General features: G+C 41.7%; 1 protein-coding gene across 1 annotated transcript; it reads left to right on the top strand.

Moving 5' to 3' along the window:
• The first annotated feature begins 2,133 nt into the window (after window positions 1-2,133).
• On the top strand, window positions 2,134-18,884 carry dulda (Serine/threonine-protein phosphatase dullard-A). The gene is given in 8 exon segments (NM_001173807.1): window positions 2,134-2,798; window positions 6,989-7,055; window positions 8,908-9,026; window positions 9,159-9,230; window positions 12,931-13,047; window positions 13,191-13,302; window positions 17,461-17,545; window positions 17,661-18,884. Coding segments are annotated over 8 exon segments (738 nt in total). The 5' UTR covers window positions 2,134-2,693; the 3' UTR covers window positions 17,722-18,884.
• The last annotated feature ends 570 nt before the right edge of the window (window positions 18,885-19,454 follow it).

Here is a 19,454-nt window from a genome sequence, read left to right as displayed (position 1 = left end):
GTTCGAGTTGCCAAACGTCAGCCTCGAAACCTTAATGATTTGGAGAAGATCTGCAAAGAGGAGTGGGACAAAATCCCTCCTGAGATGTGTGCAAACCTGGTGGCCAACTGCAAGAAACGTCTGACCTCTGTGATTGCCAACAAGGGTTTTGCCACCAAGTACTAAGTCATGTTTTGCAGAGGAGTCTACTTATTTCCCTCATTAAAATCATTTCATAACATTTTTGACATGCGTTTTTCTGGATTTTTTTGTTGTTATTCTGTCTCTGACTGTTCAAATAAACCTACCATAAAAATTATAGACTGATCATTTCTTTGTCAGTGGGCAAACGTACAAAATCAGCAGGGGATCAAATACTTTTTTCCCTCACTGTACAGTACCAGTCAAACGTTTGGACACACCTAATCATTCAAGGGTTTTTCTTTATTTGCACTATTTTCTACATTGTAGAATAATAGTGAAGACATCAAAATTATGAAATAACACATATGGAATCATGTAGTAACCAAAAAAGTGTTAAACAAATCAAAATATAGTTTAGATTTTAGATTCTTCATAGTAGCCACCCTTTGCCTTGATGACAGCTTTGCACACTCTTGGCATTCTCACAACCAGCTTCGCCTGCAATGCTTTTCCAACAGCCTTGAAGGAGTTCTCACATATGCTGAGCACTTGTTGGCTGCTTTTCCTTCACTCTGCGGTCCAACTCATCCCAAACCATCTCAATTGGGTTGAGGTCGGGTAATTGTGTAGGCCAGATCATCTGATGCAGCACCATCACTCTCCTTCTTGGTCAAATAGCCCTTACACAGCCTGTAAGGGCTCTATATTTCCATACTTGTACAAAACATTTCACTATGCAAACAATCACAATATAAATGCTCTAGAATCAAATTTTCCAATTCACAAAAGCTACATTAATTACATATTTAGAAATAAGACTATTACAAGGATAACATCTGTGAAGGATCATGTAAGAGACTTCTCTGATTAGTCCACCCACACTGCCATTTCATATCAAATGAAGATGCCCACTGAAAATTTGCAGCAGCGGTAAACTTGCTGTTAATAATTTCTCTGACTAAATCGTTGTTACATTTCTTATTTAATATATTGATGGCATTAATTTATACACTATCACTGTAACTTAGTGCATGTAATGAAAAGCTTGATCGATCTTTCAGTAAAGTAAGGATTCCATTGGGAATAGCTTTCATTCAAATGTCATATTCCTTACACAACATAACAAAGTTAGATTTGGCTAATAATTCATTGTAAGTATAAAGATTACCATTGTAATTTATAAGCTGATTAACCACGAAGACGTTATTGGCAAACCAATTGTGAAAAAAAGGTTTTATTTCTATATTTAATATCACTGTTATTGTAAATAAAATATTTGTGTGGAGAGAAGTTGTGCTTGTATAACAAGGACCAGCACATTATAGGTTGTTTATGAAATTTGGCTAACTTAACAGGAAGTTTACCCACAGCATTAGGGCAGTGGAGTAAAAAATGAAGCCCCACAATACTCTGGAAAATAAAATGTGGTATTATATTCAAAAGACTAAGGTTTTTGAGATACCTTTTAACCCAGTTCCCTTTTGTAGTCTGGTTAAACAGCATAAAATCTAAAACATTAAGACCACCATCACACATGTTGTTGGTAATGACATCCTTCCTGATCTTGTCTGGCTTATTTTTCCCAATTTTATTGAATAATAATTGGTCGAGAGTGGTACACAGATTTACGAATCTCTAAAGATGTAAAAATATAAGAAGCTCGAGATAAACCCTCTGACTTTGACAGGAGAACTCTAACCTGAAGAGAAAAATCTCTTGCCAACTATGATCATTTGTATATATATATATATATATATACAAAGCAGATTTCACATTTTGCAATATTCAATACCAAATGTTACACTTGAGATTATTGCTCTACTGTATGTATAGCTACTGGAACCTGATTTTAATTTCTTAAAACGGACTGCTCGTTCACTTTTTGTTTGTCTGCTTTCCACGGGGACGTGCTGCGCGCAGCCGTCAGTTTCAAATCGGTTTGAGAATACTTTTCTCCACGCGGAAGTGACGGCAAGGCGGCTCGCAGTTCGATTCCGGATTTGCTGTAGACTGCAAGCGGTCTTCATGCTGACGTTTGTTTGTTTTCAATCATTATTTTTCGTCAGATACCACGGAACAAATACGCGCACGAATTACTGCTTTGAAATTGCAATGGCCGGAAGTTTTTAGTTATTTTTGTCAAGGGTTCAATCAAGGTGGTGGTCAGCCTACCGAGCTAGCTAGCTACTAGCTTGTCAGCGAGACGAGCTGCGTGGTATATTCTGACCGTAGCTAGCCAGATTGGCATCGGATAGCAGTCATCGTGCTAGAGTAACTAGCTACTTCTGTTTTAGCTATTGTTTTTGTAACAATTATTCTGCTACACAATGCCAATTCATTCCATTCGATGAGAGTTGTGCAGCAAGCGTGCAGAGGCTCTCACACGTTTGCTTGGTCTAGTTTGGTTGATTTGGACGCATTTGGTTCGTTTTGGAGAGGTTGTAGCGAAAGTATTCCGATTCGACTCTTCGAAGCCTAGGCCGAACCAAATTGGTCAACTTTGTTGAGAGGGCTGGCTTGTAGTCCCTTCAATCTCCTGTTCCTGTGTGGGTCCCCGTGTGGTCGCCGACATGCTGAAGACCAGACAGTGTCTACTTGGCATCCGCACTTTCCTAGGTGTAACGTCCAGAATATGGGGCTTCTTCTTGTACATTCTCAGGAAGCACCTACGCACGGTAAGCATTACCACAGATAGAACAAGGGTTAGTTATGAAACATCTTTGACATTTATTGAGAAGTAGTTAAACCAACTCACTCCTCGATTCTCACGTTTTTTTTGCTATGTCTGGAGAGTGGGTCCACTGATTTATACACTGAACAAAAATAAACCCAGCATGTAACAATTTCAAAGATTTTACTGAGTTACAGTTCATGTGAGGAAATCAGTCAATTTAAATAAATGCATTAGGCCATAATCTATGGATTTCACGGCTGGGAATACATATGAGTCTGTTGGTCACAGATGCCTTTTAAAAAAGGTAGGGGAGTGGATCAGAAAACCAGTCAGTATCTGGTGTGACCACCATTTGCCTCATGCATCATGACATCTCCTTTGCATAGAGTTCATCAGGCTGTTGATTGTGGAATGTTGTCCCACTCCTCTTCAATGGTTGTGCGAAGTTTCTGGATATTGGCCGGTGCTGGAACACTGTCATACACCTAGATCCAGAGCATCCCAAATATGCTCTATGAGTGACATGTTGGTGAGTATGCAGGCTATGGAAGAACTGGGACATTTTCAACTTCCAGGAATTATGTACATATCCTTGCAGCATGGGGCTGGGTGTTATCATGCTGAAACATGAGGTGATGGCAAAGGATGAATGGCATGACAATGGGCCTCAGAATCTGGTCACGGTATCTCTGTGCATTGAAATTGCAATGAATTGATAAAATGCAGTTCGTTGTACATAGCTGATGCCTGCCCATAACATAACCCCACTGCCACCATGGGGCACTCTGTTCACAACGTTGATGGCAGCAAATCGCTCGCCCACACAGCACCACACACACTGTCTGCCATCTGACCGGTACAGTTGAAACTGGGATTAGTCCGTGAAGTGCTCACTTCTCCAGCGTGCTAGTGGCCATCCAAGGTGAGCATTTGCCCACTGAAGTCGATTACAAGCCCAAACTGCAGTCAGATCAAGACCCTGGTGAGGATGACGAGCACACAGATGAGCTTCCCTGAGATGGTTTCTGACAGTTTGTGCAAATATTCTTAGGCTTTACAAACCCACAGTTTCATCAGCTGTTCGGGTGGTTGCTCTCAGATGATCCCGCAGGTGAAGAAGCCATATATGGAGGTCCTGGGTTGGCGTGGTTACACATTGTCTGCGGTTATGAGGCCAAATTCTCTAAAACAATGTTGGAGGCTGCTTATGGTAAGAAATAAACCATATATTCTCTGGCAACTGCTCTGGTGGACATTCCTGCAGTCAGCATGCCAATTGCACGCTCCCTTAAAACTTGAGACATCTGTGGCATTGTGTTGTGTGACAAAACTGCACATTTTAGTGGCCTTTTATTGTCCTCAGCACAAGGTGCACCTGTGTAATGCTCATGCTGTTTAATCAGCTTCTTGATATGCCATACCTGTCAGGTGGATGGATTGTCTTGGCAAAGGAGAAATGTACACTAACAGGGATATAAACAAATTTGTGCACAACATTTTAGAGAAATAAGCTTTTTGTGCATATGAAACATTTCTGGGATATTTTATTTCAGCTCATGAAACATGGGACCAACACATTACATGTTGCGTTTTATATTTATATCATGCGTCATTGGATGTGTGAGTCTGAGACAGACACGCAACTCGCATATTCAAATGTCTTGGTTACAGCTGTCATAACCCTGTCACAAACCCTGTCACAAACCCAAAACACAATCAACCTAAAATCAGAACCAATCATCTCACCAAGAGCACAAGCTTTATCAGAGCCATAGTCAGAATAGAATTAGGTGGAAATGTGCTTCAGGTGGGACTGTAGGAACCATTGATATTAACACAGACAGAACCTATGCTATGGACCCACACTAACCCTTCTGATTCTGACATTTGTTAATTGAATGCCGCTGCTCATATGTTTCTGGGTTAACTTCTGTAGCCCACTACTGTAGTGTGATGTGAGTGTTAGGATGACAAAGGATCTTGTTGGACAGAAGTCTTTGATATATGGACTTGACCCAGAAGACTCTGGTCACCTACTGGTTCACTGATGCTCCTAATATAAACTTGACATTTTGAGGTGTTCAAGGCTCCACCTGTCCACCAAGTAATGCACAGTCGGGTCTGGTGACGCATATTGTTTGTTTATTATATACTGTCTCTAGGCTGTAAACTCAATGTATCAAATTATTTCGTTTCTGACTTAGTTTTGCAGCGGGGGGGGTTAAGTCTAAGTATGGTGTAATATTACTTCCAGTTTATTTTGCTTCTGGGTTAACAGAGGGTAGTCCACATTAGGGCCAAAGGGTGAGGGATTACTTAGCCACAAAGACTACCCTGCTACTGTTCACTCTCTCACTCACACGGTTTAGTGAAGCTCCAGTGTTAACAGCTTGTACTGTATTACCTAACAGTGATACATTGTCACTGACCAGAGAGCCTCGGGGCCTAGTCAGTGGGATGCAGACGCAGTGTTTGGATAGAGATGCATCATAGAGTAGCACATCATTCTACATGGCGGGAAATCATTTATTCCACAATGTAGCAACCTGTTACTCCCCTGAACCAGCAGTTTAATGTTCATTCTCTGGAGTATGATATTACAGGTGCGACGGTGGTTTGCCCACTCCCAATGACCAAGGTGACGACGGGCCTAGGTGTCTGGCTGAAGCAGGTTGCACATTCATACAAGAGAGCGCCTGGTATGCTGTAGCCATATAGGCCTAGACCAGGGCTCTCCGACCCTGTTCCTGGAGAGCTACCCTTCCGTAGGTTTTTGCCCCAGATTTAACTAATCTGATTAATCTTATCAACTAGCTAATTACTAGAATCGGGTGCAAACGGGTTATTGTCGTACGGTACATTTGATGTAGTCTGAACAAACCATGTGCCGCATTACAACAAAATGATTCGCGCTACACATCAGCTACTTTTGTTGGTTTACTACTGGGACCGCACGGCAAAGCAACGCCCAAGTTGAAAAAATCCAACACACTCACGCAGTGCCACACACCACAACCTAGTTCGGCAGATGACTCGCAGCGGTGCGGATTGCCTCCCAATGAAATTGATGGACTTCTGTCAGAACTCATACAGTTCGACGCAACCGGTGTGCACAATGCGTTAGTGAACCTGCAGGACGGTAGCTCCCCAGGAACAAGGTTGCAGAGCCCTGGCCTAGACTATGTATAGACACACATTCCCAAAAATGACTTTTTGTTTCATGCACCCATCACTATTGGATTATGGAGCATAAACACACATGCTCCTTAATCTGTGTGCTAGACACATCATGAGCCAGTTGCATCATAATCTTCAAGACCGACAACAATACGACATAAATGCATGGTCTTCAGAATGGAGGGCTGGAGAGTGTTTCCTGGGTTAAGGGGGTAGCATACAGACAACACCCCAGGGGGTACAGAAAGTGGGGCTTTGGGTTCCCCCCATGGCTTCCACCGGCTGCTCATGAACAGGCTATCCCTAGGCCTGGTCAGCCGTGCCAAGCTCCACAGGGCATGAAACTGGCCTGGCAGCGCGGCGCTGTCTAATGGTTTCGGACAAAACACGGTTTTCTTCGGCCCCAGTCAGTCACCCTGCAGGTCTCCCTTTTCCACTTGGTCCCCTATTCCAGTGACAGCCGCGGACAGCTGGGGGAGCTAAATATAGCCCTTCTGGAAAACAGGGGCCTGGGGCCACTGAGTCCGAAAACTGTCAAAGAAGCAAGGAGGGAACGAACCAAGAATGAATGAATGGAGTGAAGAAATGGGTGTGAATAATCTGATATTGCTCCCTCTCGTCAAATCCTTTCCAACAGGTGTCTCATCTGCACTGACGGGTGTAAGCAAATTCCCAGTAGGCATCCACAATACTACATAGTGCTGACAAGTAAATGAAGCAGGTGTAACCACAACTTTTGAAATGCACACAAGGATAGCAGCATAGGTAGCAGACAATGGAATGACGAGGGCTTTTACTGTAAAGTGGGGTTTGATGCATTACATCGTCTTGTAATAGTTATCCATAGCTTGGATTGTTTTGTGTGACATTTTTAGTCCTGTAACACGGCTAAGACCACAGTAACCAAACGTTGTCTAATGTTCTCTTTTCAATTCTTGAATTTTATGCTCACAGATGGACTCTGTCGTTGGCTGAGTTGACTGTTTCATCTCATTCAGTCTGTCTTTCTTTCAGGTTATCCAGTACCAGACAGTGCGGTATGACACTTTACCCCTGTCCCCCATCTCCAGAAACAGACTCAGTGAGTATACAGTCCACTTGTCTAAATTTAGACAAGTCATTGTTCAGTAATGCCTGTAAACCGATCTGCAAAGAAAGAGCTGTAACTTTTTCAGTTTTTGTAAAAAAATAAATAAAATAAAAACCAAGCAAAGTGAGAAAATAGTATCACAAATACAGAACACACATATAGACAACAAAAAAAAGCAACAGGTACAATCTGTACGAGGAAGCTAGTACAGCAAAGTGATGGACATCTAATTGTATACATCTTCAAATGACAACCTACTGTATGTGCATGAAACACAGGTGCTCGCTGGGCACTAGGAGTTCCAAATACTACTGTTTAAGAGCTTGTCTCAAAGGAAAACAGGGGACCGTGCTTTCACAAATGTGGATTCGTGGTCCTGTAAATCCATTGTTAATGTCAGTTCTTCTTAGGCTGAGGAGTATGAACGCACCCAAGTCTTTTCAAATGGCTTTTCCATAGGACAGCCCTGCTCTGCTGTCTTATCCAGTGGTGTAGTGGTGCCTGGAGAAGTGGGTATACTCAAATTGTTCTGGAAAAAAAGCCATTGACAAGCTCTGTTTTCCCATAGTTTATACAACTGGATGTTCTAAGTTCACAACAATGCTTAACTCACATCCGGAGACCATTTTTTTAGGTCTGGGGAAAAACATTTAAAATATACTTTTGGGAGGGTGTAGTTTCCCTTTCATTTAATTGCTCACCTAGCAAGAGACCGTTTTGCTAGCGGTGTTTCTGTACAATGTAGCTAGCCCTACAATTTAGGCTACAGGTGACGGCAGAGTTTGCAAAACAAATGCCCTCCCGATTGATACAAAGACCTACTTTGCAGTCAACATTTAATTGGGAAGGTTTTTTGGGAAAACCTTTTGAATTAAAATGTTAACTGCCATGATGACCGAATTACGCATCGCAAAGATTCAAGCAAGATTTAGGACCAAACTTTTTCAATAACTGGTTTGCATACCCATTGTTGCCTAAATTAGCATTTACTGTAAGATATCATAAATTGAAACGTCTTTCCCAGACTTCCGGCTACCGATATCGTTCAATTCTGTGAGCTGCTCAATGAGAACCAGTTGAGAGCTGCATGCTTTTTCTGCCTGATATTCTGCTGAAACCAGATGTGTGCTGCAGGCATGTGGATATATTTCACGTGCTTTGTGATTGTGTAGGATACTTTGTGCATGATTTCTCTTTTGCGCTATATAATTGATACGGCGTATATACTTGCACTATACTATTGTGATACACATCAGTGGGGATTAAGTTGTGTGTGTGTATATGCAATGCCCACTGGAATTTTTTTTTATATATATGGCATATAAGTATACCTGCGTATAGCCTCCCAATACACCACTGAACTTATCACATATATCGGATACCTTCTGTTGAAGCGTGTGTTCGCAAAACAAATATGTGAGCGCATTGGCGCAAACAAACCATTTTGTCACTTGTGTAAGATGGTAAAATCATCGCTATTACTGTTGTTATTTTATGGTCTTATAGATTAGACCTAGCAAGGTGTGTGTGTGTGTGTATTAAGTAAGCCAGAGCGACCCATAGTGCACAAGCCTCTCCTGTTTCTGTAGCGCCAGGCAGCTTGATGTACAGTACGCCCCCTGGACAGGACACTAGTCTGTCACAGGGACTTGCCCCCCCCCCATCTTCTTTATGCTGAGTGCCAAGCAGAGCGGCATCGGGTCCCATATTTCTTGTCTTTAGTATGACTCGACCGGGGAGCGAACCCCCAATCTCGGGGAGGACAATCTAACCACAAGGCTACTAAGTTGGTGAAGTATGTATTATTGAACAAGTAATAAGTAGGTGTGTGTTTGGCATTCAGATGCAGTAAAGAGGAAGATTCTGGTACTGGATCTAGATGAGACGCTGATCCACTCTCACCACGACGGGGTCCTCAGACCCACAGTGAGACCCGGCACACCACCAGACTTCATCCTCAAGGTAAACCCATGCGTGTAGAGGGGGGGGGGGGGTAGCCAAACCTGGACCCTCTGGTCCAGAGGCAAGCATGCTGCGCGTACACACATCTGACCCAAGATGATATTACTCCTAGTCTGTCTCTCTCTCTTGCAGGTAGTCATTGACAAGCACCCTGTCAGATTCTTTGTACATAAAAGGCCGCACGTCGACTTCTTTTTAGAAGTGGTGAGTAAAAGTTAGCCGTTTTTGTCCTTCATCAACTATGAGTTCTATTTTGTACGTCAGTAGCTAGGTTTCCATCCAATTGGCAACTGATTTTCATGTGAATACTCTAAAATCCACATAAAGTAAATATGCACGTTTTCCCACCAGTGGTGTTTCCACCAAATTTACTTGTAGATGATAACAAACAAAAAAAAATTGGTACCTGATAACTTAATGTTCAATGTGTTTACATCACATTTTCAACTCTAGTGATAGTTTTGTCACAAACTGTTGCGTTAAATAGCAAATGTGCCTACTCTGGTGTTGACATATGGCTCTAGCCAACAGCTGGCAGATACAGTGCGGGTAGACTAGTTTACATTATGAAATGATTATGGCTAAATCAGTCATGCATCGATCACCATGTCACCAGAATCAGACCCTAGATATATATTGAAAAGGAGCATCAAGATTACCATGCACTTTCAACACCCTGTAAAGTTCATAATTTATTTAATCTGTAGCCTAATAAACTGCATGGTTTCCAGAGTCGTAGTGGGAGGATATGATCGTTTTATAGTAATAATTATTTGTGTGTTCCTTACTGGAAATGTCTCAACAAACAGCACAGCATCACCAATAGGTGCATAAATGTGGCTACGACAACACATGTGGATACAGTTCGTAATTCAGTTTGTAAATTCTCGGGGGGAGGGGCATCGAGCAGTTGATTTATACTGGTGGGAATGAATTCTTTCTGGGCTCTGTTGGTTTTGTAAAGATGGACTCCGTGTCGGTGGCCTGATGGTAGGAGCTGGTACTCCTGGTTGAGTGGGTGTGTCAGGTTGGTGGCAATTCGCGGTCTTGCCCTCACCACTCCAAGAACAGCGCTTCCATGTTCTTGAGATTCGTTTAATTTACCGCTTTATTACTATTTTGTGTATTGGGTTTTTATTTGCTATGGATAGCTGATTGTACCAGGCTTTGAAACCGAGAGTGATGTCTGAACAAAGGATGTGTAGAATATGGTTGTTATTCTTTTGACCTAATTTATTTAGGGTGCGTTTGTAAATTCACCTTGGCTATCTACTCCGATTTCAGAACACTCTCATTTGAATATGCCAGAGCGCAGAATAACTGATGAATTTACGAACACGTAATATGAATATGACCGATGTCAGTGAACGTCGGCAAAAAAACCCATCATTTTGTTGTCATCGGCACAGTTAGTCGCCAATGCTCTAGATAACATGAAAACAGCCTAACCAGCTCTGCTAGGGCGAGTAAAATGATCAGTGAGGGGTTCTATTAATTGTCTGGAAGTAGCTAGCTAAATTTAGCCAGTTAGCTTGGGTGCTTGACTGCCGTTGTGAGGTCAGAACGCTCGGATCAACCCTACTCCTCGGCCAGAGCGTCCAGTATGCACTCTGAATGGTCCGAGAGCGAAACGCTCTGAATTTACGAACGGCCTGAGCGCACTCTGGCACTCCAAAGTACATTTACAAACACCCTTAATCTCCTCATGAAATAGTCATTTTCCATTTTTGTATATCTGTGTTTGCAGTCCAGGAGAGTTTTGAGTCGATTATAGTTCAGATATTTGTATTGCTCAACTGACACCATTTGTTCTGAGTCAATGTGGATGGGCCCGGAGTCATCTTTTATAGTTCTGAAGTCATTTCCTTGGGGGTGTTTTCACATTAAGAACGTTTTCCATTCTTCACCATTGGGTGAAGTGTGCTATTTCTGTCCTGTAGTCATCCTCGAACCACTTAATTAGACCAACGATTGCTGTATCTTCTGCATACTTTACTGTTGCACATTCTGATGTTATTTCGATACAATCATTGGTGTAGAGCAGGTGTGGGGAACTTGGGTGTTGGGGGGCCACTTTGCTGTGTGTGTGTGTGGGGGGGGGGGGGGGGGGCACAGTGGCTCGTGGGTCTGAGAATTGAACAAAAAAACCATTGTCTGCGTCCCTACACCATCGCTGGTGTAGAGGGTGAACAGAACCGGTGCCCTGGGGTACCCATATATTGGTGGTTAGTGAGTCCGATGTATTCGCATTGAAGCTCACTGTAATGACCCAACTGGTGAGAATACCGGATCCAATTGATTAGAGGCGCAGGTTTGTTTTCTTCTTCTCACCAGTATATCAAGATGTAATAAGTCGAAGGCAGATGAAAAATCGACAGTTCTGGCATTTATCTAGGTGCATGTAGATTTTATAGAGAAGGAAGAGCAGTGTATCTTTCTCTGTGGCCTGGTTTACATGCAAACTGGAATAGGTCCAGTAGGCTCTCCGTGTGCCAGAGAAGGTATCCCAGGACAATGCTCTCCAAGCATTTGATTATCACCGAGGTCAAGGAGATGAGACGATAGTCATTCAGGGATTTGGGATTATTCACTTTAGGAATGTGCACAATAGTTGCAGTTTTCCAGGAAAAAGGATTCTGTATATGTCACTGTTGCCATTTACACTCCCTGATAATTCGCCTGCTTAGACCATCAAAGCCTGTTTTCCGAGGTTTGAGTTTAGAGAAGACATGGAGGACATTTTCAGCGACGATTATGGGACTGTCATTCGGGAGGGGTAAGTCATTTACAGGAAGCCTGTCCGTTGTTTAAAATCTAGCAAAAAGGTGTTTAAGTTCATTGGCTAGGTTGTTGCCAGTAAGTGGCACTGCTGTCATTTGTTTAAGATATTTCCATGCCTCCCTTGCTTTGTTATTTTCAAGTGTGTTTTCCATTTTGAGTTTGTAATCCAATTGATTTTTTATCTGTTTTAATGTCTCTCTGTATGGATTTCATCAGTTGTCCTTCGCACACATTACTTTTCACTTTTGGTCAAGTAACTGTTTTAGTTACTTAGTTATCCAGGGTTTTGCTTTCTGGAAAAACGTTTAGTGGTCTTTACTGGAATTAGAGTTAATTCAAACCATGTAGCTATGTAGTCAGTAATAGTTCAGTCCCTTAATGTTTGTTCGTGTGTCAGAATTTCTTCCAAATGGTAGTCAAAGCAGCCTTTCAACATGCCCATATTTTTTTGGGACCAATCCTTCACATACCTTTTATACAAGGTTCCTCAGATTACATGTTCTGTTTGTAGCTAGGTGAGAGCAAGAGGAATTGCGATCCGAGTCCCCAAGTGGTGTTGTATGCTTTTATAGCCATGCTTTGTACTTCTATAACAGAGATCTAGTGTTTTTCGATTGCAAGTGTGGCAGGTTACATATTGTTAATAATTTGGGAGGATTTTCTTTAAGGTACAGCCGTTTTAAAATCACTGCAGATTAGTTGTTTGGGTGCCTCTGGTACTACGTTCTCCAATCTCCTGATGAGATCATGGATTATGTCAGCAGCCTTGTCGTAGTTGGCTTTGGTGTGTGTGTATATACATTTGAGTATTACGGTGTTTCCAGCGCCATTTCTCATATAATTAATTTTACCAACACAAAGATCCCACCATGTAGAATGAACAAATGAGCTGTCGGCATTTAAAAATTGTACCAAGACTTCCTGTTTCCATCACAGCTGTTGTGATTAAAAAAATAATAATAATAAAAAAGTTATACGATATGACTTTACTCGCATAACTGTGGATGGAAACGTGGTTATTCTCAACGATATTTACCTCTGTTCTGGTTGACCAGTTCTTTGACTGTAAATGATGGCGTGAGCCTTACATGTATCCCTGGATGTATGTCATCCCTGTCTCCAGGTCAGCCAGTGGTATGAGCTGGTAGTGTTCACGGCCAGTATGGAGATATACGGCTCGGCAGTGGCAGACAAGCTAGACAACAACAGGAACATCCTGAAACGCAGATACTACAGACAGGTATCACTCTCCCCTTTTCATATGAACACAATTGATTTATGTCCATCCATAGTGACCTAATGTACTCTCTATGGAGACTGATCGATTCTATCATGTATTTGCGATCTGCTTACATCCTGTATGCATTTTCCCTGTGTCTGCAGCATTGTACGTTGGATCTAGGTAGCTATATTAAAGACCTTTCAGTAGTACACGATGACCTGTCTAGTATCGTCATCCTGGACAACTCGCCTGGAGCTTACCGGAGCCATCCAGGTGAGACACACACACAAACGCACTCATATGGTGGTCATGTATGGCTCAGTTGGTAGAGCATGGCGCTTGCAATGCCAGGATGGTGGGTTTGATTGTCATGTATGGGCGCATGACCTAAGTCTCTTTGGATAAAAAGAGCCTGCTAAATGGCATATACTGTATTCTATGCATATGTATGCTACCGTTCAAAAGTTTGGGGTCACTTAAAAATGTCCTTTTGAAAGAAAAGCCCTTTTTTTTTGTCCATTAATATAACATCAAATTGATCATAAATTCAGTGTAGACATTATTAATGTTGTAAATGGCTATTGTAGCTGGAAAAAGCAGATTTTAATGGACTATCTACATAGGCGTACAGAGGCCCATTATCAGCAACCATCACTCCTGTGTTCCAATGGCACGTTGTGTTAGCTAATCCAAGTTTATCATTTTAAAAGGCTAATTGATCATTAAAAAAACTTTTGCAATTATGATAGCACAGCTGAAAACCGTTGTGCTTATTAAAGAAGCAATAAAACTTGCCTTCTTTAGAATAGTTGAGTATCTGGAGCATCAGCATTTGTGGGTTTGATTACAGGCTCAAAATGGCCAGAAACAAAGAACTTTCTTCTGAAGCTCGTCAGTCTATTCTTGTTCTGAGAAATGAAGGCTATTCCATGCGAGAAATTGCCAAGAAACTCAAGATCTCGTACAACGCCGTGTACCACTCCCTTCACAGAATAGCTGTCTCTAACCAGAATAGAAAGGAGTGGGAGACTTCGGTGCACAACTGAGCAAGAGGACAAGTACATTCGTGTCTAGTTTGAGAAAGAGATGCCTCGGAAGTCCTCAACTGGCAGCTTCATTAAATAGTACCCTCAAAACACCAGTCTCAACGTGAAGAGGCGACTCCGGGATGTTGGCCTTCATTCAGAGTTGCAAAGAAAAAGCCATCAGACTGGCCAATAAAAATAAAATATTAAGATGGGCAAAAGAGCACAGACACTGGACAGAGGAAGATTGGAAAAAAGTGTTATGGACAGACGAATCTAAGTTTGAGGTGTTCGGATCACAAAGAAGAACAATTGTGAGACGCAGAAAAAATTAGAAGGTACTGGAGGAGTGCTTGACGCCATCTCTCAAGCATGGTGGAGGCAATGTGATGGTCTGGGGGTGCTTTGGTGGTGGTAAAGTGGGAGATTTGAACAGGGTATCTTGAAGAAGGAAGGCTATCACTCCATTTTGCAACGCCATACCCTGTGGACGGTGCTTAATTGCAGCCAATTTCCTCCTACAACAGGACAGTGACCCAAAGCACAGCTCCAAACTATGCAATATTATTTAGGGAAGAAGCAGTCAGCTGGTATTCTGTCTAGAGGTCGACCGATTTAAATCGGAATGGCCGATTTTTCTTCTTTTTATTAGGGCCGATTTCAAGTTTTCATAACAATTGGAAATCGGTATTTTTGGATGCTGATTTGGCCGATTTTGTATTTTATTTATTTTTTAGACCTTTTATTTAACTAGGCAAGTCAGTTAAGAACACATTCTTATTTTCAATGACGGCCTAGGAACGGTGGGTTAACTGCCTTGTTCAGGGGCAGAACGACAGATTTTTACCTTGTCAGCTCGGGGATTCAATCTTGCAACCTTACGGTTAACTAGTGCAATGCTCTAACCACCTGCTTTACATTGCACTCCATGAGGAGCCTGCATGGCAGGCTGACTACCTGTTACGCGAATGCAGTAAGAAGCCAAGGTAAGTTGCTAGCTAGCATTAAACTTATCTTATAAAAAACAATCAATCAATCATAATCACTCGTTAACTACACATGGTGGTTGATATTACTAGTTTATCTAGCCTATCCTGCGTTGCATATAATCGCTTAGGTACATGTTGCTCCAACCATAAACATCAATGCCTTTCTTAAAATCAATACACAAGTATATATTTTTAAACCTGCATATTTAGTTAATATTGCCTGCTAACATGAATTTCTTTTAACTAGGGAAAATGAGTCACTTCTCTTGCAAACAGAGTCAGGGTATATGCAGCAGTTTGGGCCGCCTGGCTCGTTGCGAACTGTGAAGACTATTTCTTCCTAACAAAGACAGCCGACTTCACCAAACGGGGGATGATTTAACAAAAGCGCATTTGCGAAAAAAGCACAATCGTTGCACGACTGTACCTAACCATAAACATCAATGCCTTTCTTAAAATCAATACACAGAAGTATATATTTTTAAACCTGCATATTTAGCTAAAAGAAATCCAGGTTAGCAAGCAATATTAACCAGGTGAAATTGTCATTTTGCGTTCATTGCACGCAGTCAGGGTATATGCAACAGTTTGGGCCGCCTGGCTCGTTGCGAACTAATTTGCCAGAATTTTACGTAATTGTGACATAACATTGAAGGTTGTGCAATGTAACAGGAATATTTAGACTTAGGGATGCCACCCGTTAGATAAAATACGGAACTGTTCCGTATTTCACTGAAAAAATAAACGTTTTGTTTGAGATGATAGTTTCCGGATTCGACCATATTAATGACCAAAGGCTCGTATTTCTGTGTGTTATGTTATAATTAAGTCTATGATTTAATAGAGCAGTCTGAGCGATGGTAGGCACCAGCACGCTCGTAAGCATTCATTCAAACAGCACTTTCGTGCGTTTTGCCAGCAGCTCATTGCGCTGTTTATGACTTCAAGCCTGTCAACTCCCAAGAATAGGCTGGTGTAACCGATGTGAAATGGCTAGCTAGTTAGCTGGGTGCGCGCTAATAGCATTTCAAACGTCACTCGCTCTGAGACTTGGAGTAGTTGTTCCCCTTGCTCTGCATGGGTAATGCTGCTTCGAGGGTGGCTGTTGTCGATGTGTTCCTGGTTCAAGCCCAGGTAGGAGCGAGGAGAGGACGGAAGCTATACTGTTACACTGGCAATACTAAAGTGCCTATAAGAACATCCAAAAGTCAAAGGTATATGAAATACAAATCGTATAGAGAGAAATAGTCCTATAATAACTACAACCTAAAACTTCTTACCTGGGAATATTGAAGACTCATGTTAAAAGGAACCACCAGCTTTCATATGTTCTGAGCAAGGAACTTAAACGTTAGCTTTCTTACATGGCACATATTGCACTTTCTTTTCCAACACTTTGTTTTTGCATTATTTAAACGAAATTGAACATGTTTAATTATTTATTTGAGGCTAAATAGATTTTATTGATGTATTCTATTAAGTTAAAATAAGTGTTAATTCAGTATTGTTGTAATTGTCATTATTACAAATAAACAAATAAAATCGGCCGACTAATCGGTATCGGCCCTTTGGGCCTCCAATAATCGGTATTGGCGTTGAAAAAAAACAAAACATAATCGGTCGACCTCTAATTCTGTCTATAATGGAGTGGCCAGCACAGTCACCGGATCTCAACCCTATTGAGCTGTTGTGGGAGCAGCTTGACTCTATGGTATGTAAGAAGTGCCCATCCAGCCAATCCAACTTGGAGGTTCTTCAGGAGGCATGGGGTGAAATCTCTTCAGATTTACCTCAAGAAATTGACAACTAGAATGCCAAAGGTCTGCAAGGCTGTAATTGCTGCAAATGGAGGATTCTTTGACGAAAGCAATTATTATTTCAATTAAAAATAATTTATAACCTTGTCAACATATTGACTATTTTCTATTCATTTTGTAACTCATTTCATGTATGTTTTCATGGAAAACAAGGAAATTTCAAGTGACCCCAAACTTTTGAACGGTAGTGCATTTTGTATATCATTCTAGGTCATATCCTTGTAGGTGAGCTTAGATAATTGTTTTAAACTAAAAAGGTTGTGAAATCAGTTGCTTTCAGCTTGCTGGGTGTGGGTGGAAGGTTGCCAAGCAGCTCTTGCACGTTTTACGCAAACAAATCACGCACACCAATTCAAATGTTTCCTATAGAAAGCGTGATTAGCCTTGTGACAGGCTTGTGAGAATCAGGGTAAGTTGGCATCTACGAAGGGACAACACCCCGCACCTTAGTAATACAAGGAATCTTTTGTTGATTTTCTAACCGCAGATAATTTTGTCCTACTCACCTGATTTTTACCTACCAAATATTGTTTCATAACTCTCCTACTTTTGTCACTCAGTACTCTCCTTTGTTTCCGAATCTCTGTATTTGCCTTTCAGACAATGCAATACCTATCAAGTCCTGGTTCAGTGACCCTAGTGACACAGCACTCCTTAACCTGCTGCCTATGCTAGATGCACTTAGGTGAGTATTTCCGGTATTCAGACTGATGGATGAGCAGCCTGCGCTATAGCAGTTTTTTTCCATTTACCTGGTAGCATGAGAAATGTATTACCCTGACAACTGTCTTCTCTCTTAGGTTCACCGCTGACGTCCGGTCCGTCCTCAGTCGAAACCTACACCAGCACCGGCTCTGGTGATTGGCTTATTCTGCAGGGAGGGTTTGGCTGATTGGCCCTCTTTTTAAACCCCTTCCCGGCACGCAGTGGACCTCTCCCCTCACCCCTTTAAGAAGGGGACAGAGGAGAGGAGGGTCACAGCATAACATGAAACAAGGGATGAACAGAGCGAGATCTGGAAGGCCAGGAAACGACTGGGGGGAAGCCAGCTTTTCTTTTTCTTGTTTTCACTTCTTTATTTGTATGTTTTATTTTTTATTTTTAAACAAAATGGAGTCTCAGCCTTACAGTACCTGATATTGACTCTATGTACGCATGGGGCTGCTTTTGTGTACGTTGAGTTGGGCGACTGCTCACATTTGTATGTCTTGCTAAACTTTTGACGTTACAAAAAGAGAAGGAACAGCAAGGCAACGAACGAGACAAGTTTCCATCTTTTGCTTCTTACCCTGGACTCTGCACAACAAAAACAGCAGGCAATGGCCTGTCATTTTACACTCTCTACTTGGTACTGGACTTTACTTCACTTAAGACGGCCAAGAGCAACCAGACAGGAGAAAATGGAGGATGATTAGTTTTGAATGGGGGTTTTGGGGGAATATAGGCCCTATCAATCAAGGTAATTCGTGTGCCAGGTGTTACCGATGATTGAGTTAAGACTGATAATTTTACACAATTAAGACTTTCTACATACTTAACAGACATCTCTGGATGAATTATAAAGCGACCGACATGATCATGTCTATCTTGAAAGTGTTCCCCCAAAAATGCTTGTAGGATACATCAAGATGGAAGGATGGACTAAAGAAGTTATGAAAGAAAAGAATGGTTCAAAAAAAGACTTATTTGGATGGTGGAACCTCACTCTTTAAATTTCTCATCTTTCAGTTACTGTGATGTGTATAGTATGACCTGGGCATCTCCATTATTGAAAATCTTATGCCTGATACCATTTCAATTTGAGATTTGCACTTCATTTCTGGATTTTTCATTTTTCTGCTGCTGTTTTGTATTTGAAGCAGAATGAGCAGCCACCTGAAAATGTTTTACCTGCTCCCTTGACCGTCACCTCTGTCTTTTCAATGCCATTTGAACAATTTCAATCTTGTCAAGGCTCCAGTCATGACGGCTTCTTTTTGGTTCAGTCCCCAGGTCTGTGTTACTAATAAAAACACTTGTCAGTATCGACCACTTACCTGGCTCTCCTTTTAAAATTCACTCTCCCTGGAAAACTTTTGTTTGCTTGTATCTTGACAACAGTATGCCTTTTGTGTGAATATACAGAACTACCTGCACTGGAAAGAGGAACACATGTTATAAATTACTCATATTGCAGTTTTATTCAAGATCAGTAATAGTGAAATTCTGCTCAATAAGTTCCACAAATATTACAAGTCTTCTAACACTTGACTGCTCTCATGTGGTAAGATGATTAACTGCATCGCTTGCTCTCGTTCCCCTTAGTCGTGGCCTCCGCTTGACTTGAGGGCAACCACACTGCTGGTTTCTATGCTTTCCTTCTAGTCAGGGACTGACCTAAGAAACCAGTGAGTGAACTCTAGCTGATCCATGACATTAGCTAATCAACTGCTAGCAGAAAAGAGAACCAGCAGTGCCGTGGCACCCAGGGCCTGTAATTTGTAGAGTAGGCCGTATTAAGTACCAATGACTATAAAAACAAGTACAAGATATAAGAAATGGCTCAAATTGGAGTATGAAACTGGTATACCCCCCCTGGATATACCTTGCTTTTC

This window comes from Salmo salar, chromosome ssa07, assembly GCF_905237065.1.
Source record: "Salmo salar chromosome ssa07, Ssal_v3.1, whole genome shotgun sequence".
Taxonomy (NCBI): domain Eukaryota; kingdom Metazoa; phylum Chordata; class Actinopteri; order Salmoniformes; family Salmonidae; genus Salmo; species Salmo salar.
The sequence above is the reverse complement of the archived record's forward strand: the minus strand, read 5'-3'. Positions and strand labels throughout refer to the sequence as shown.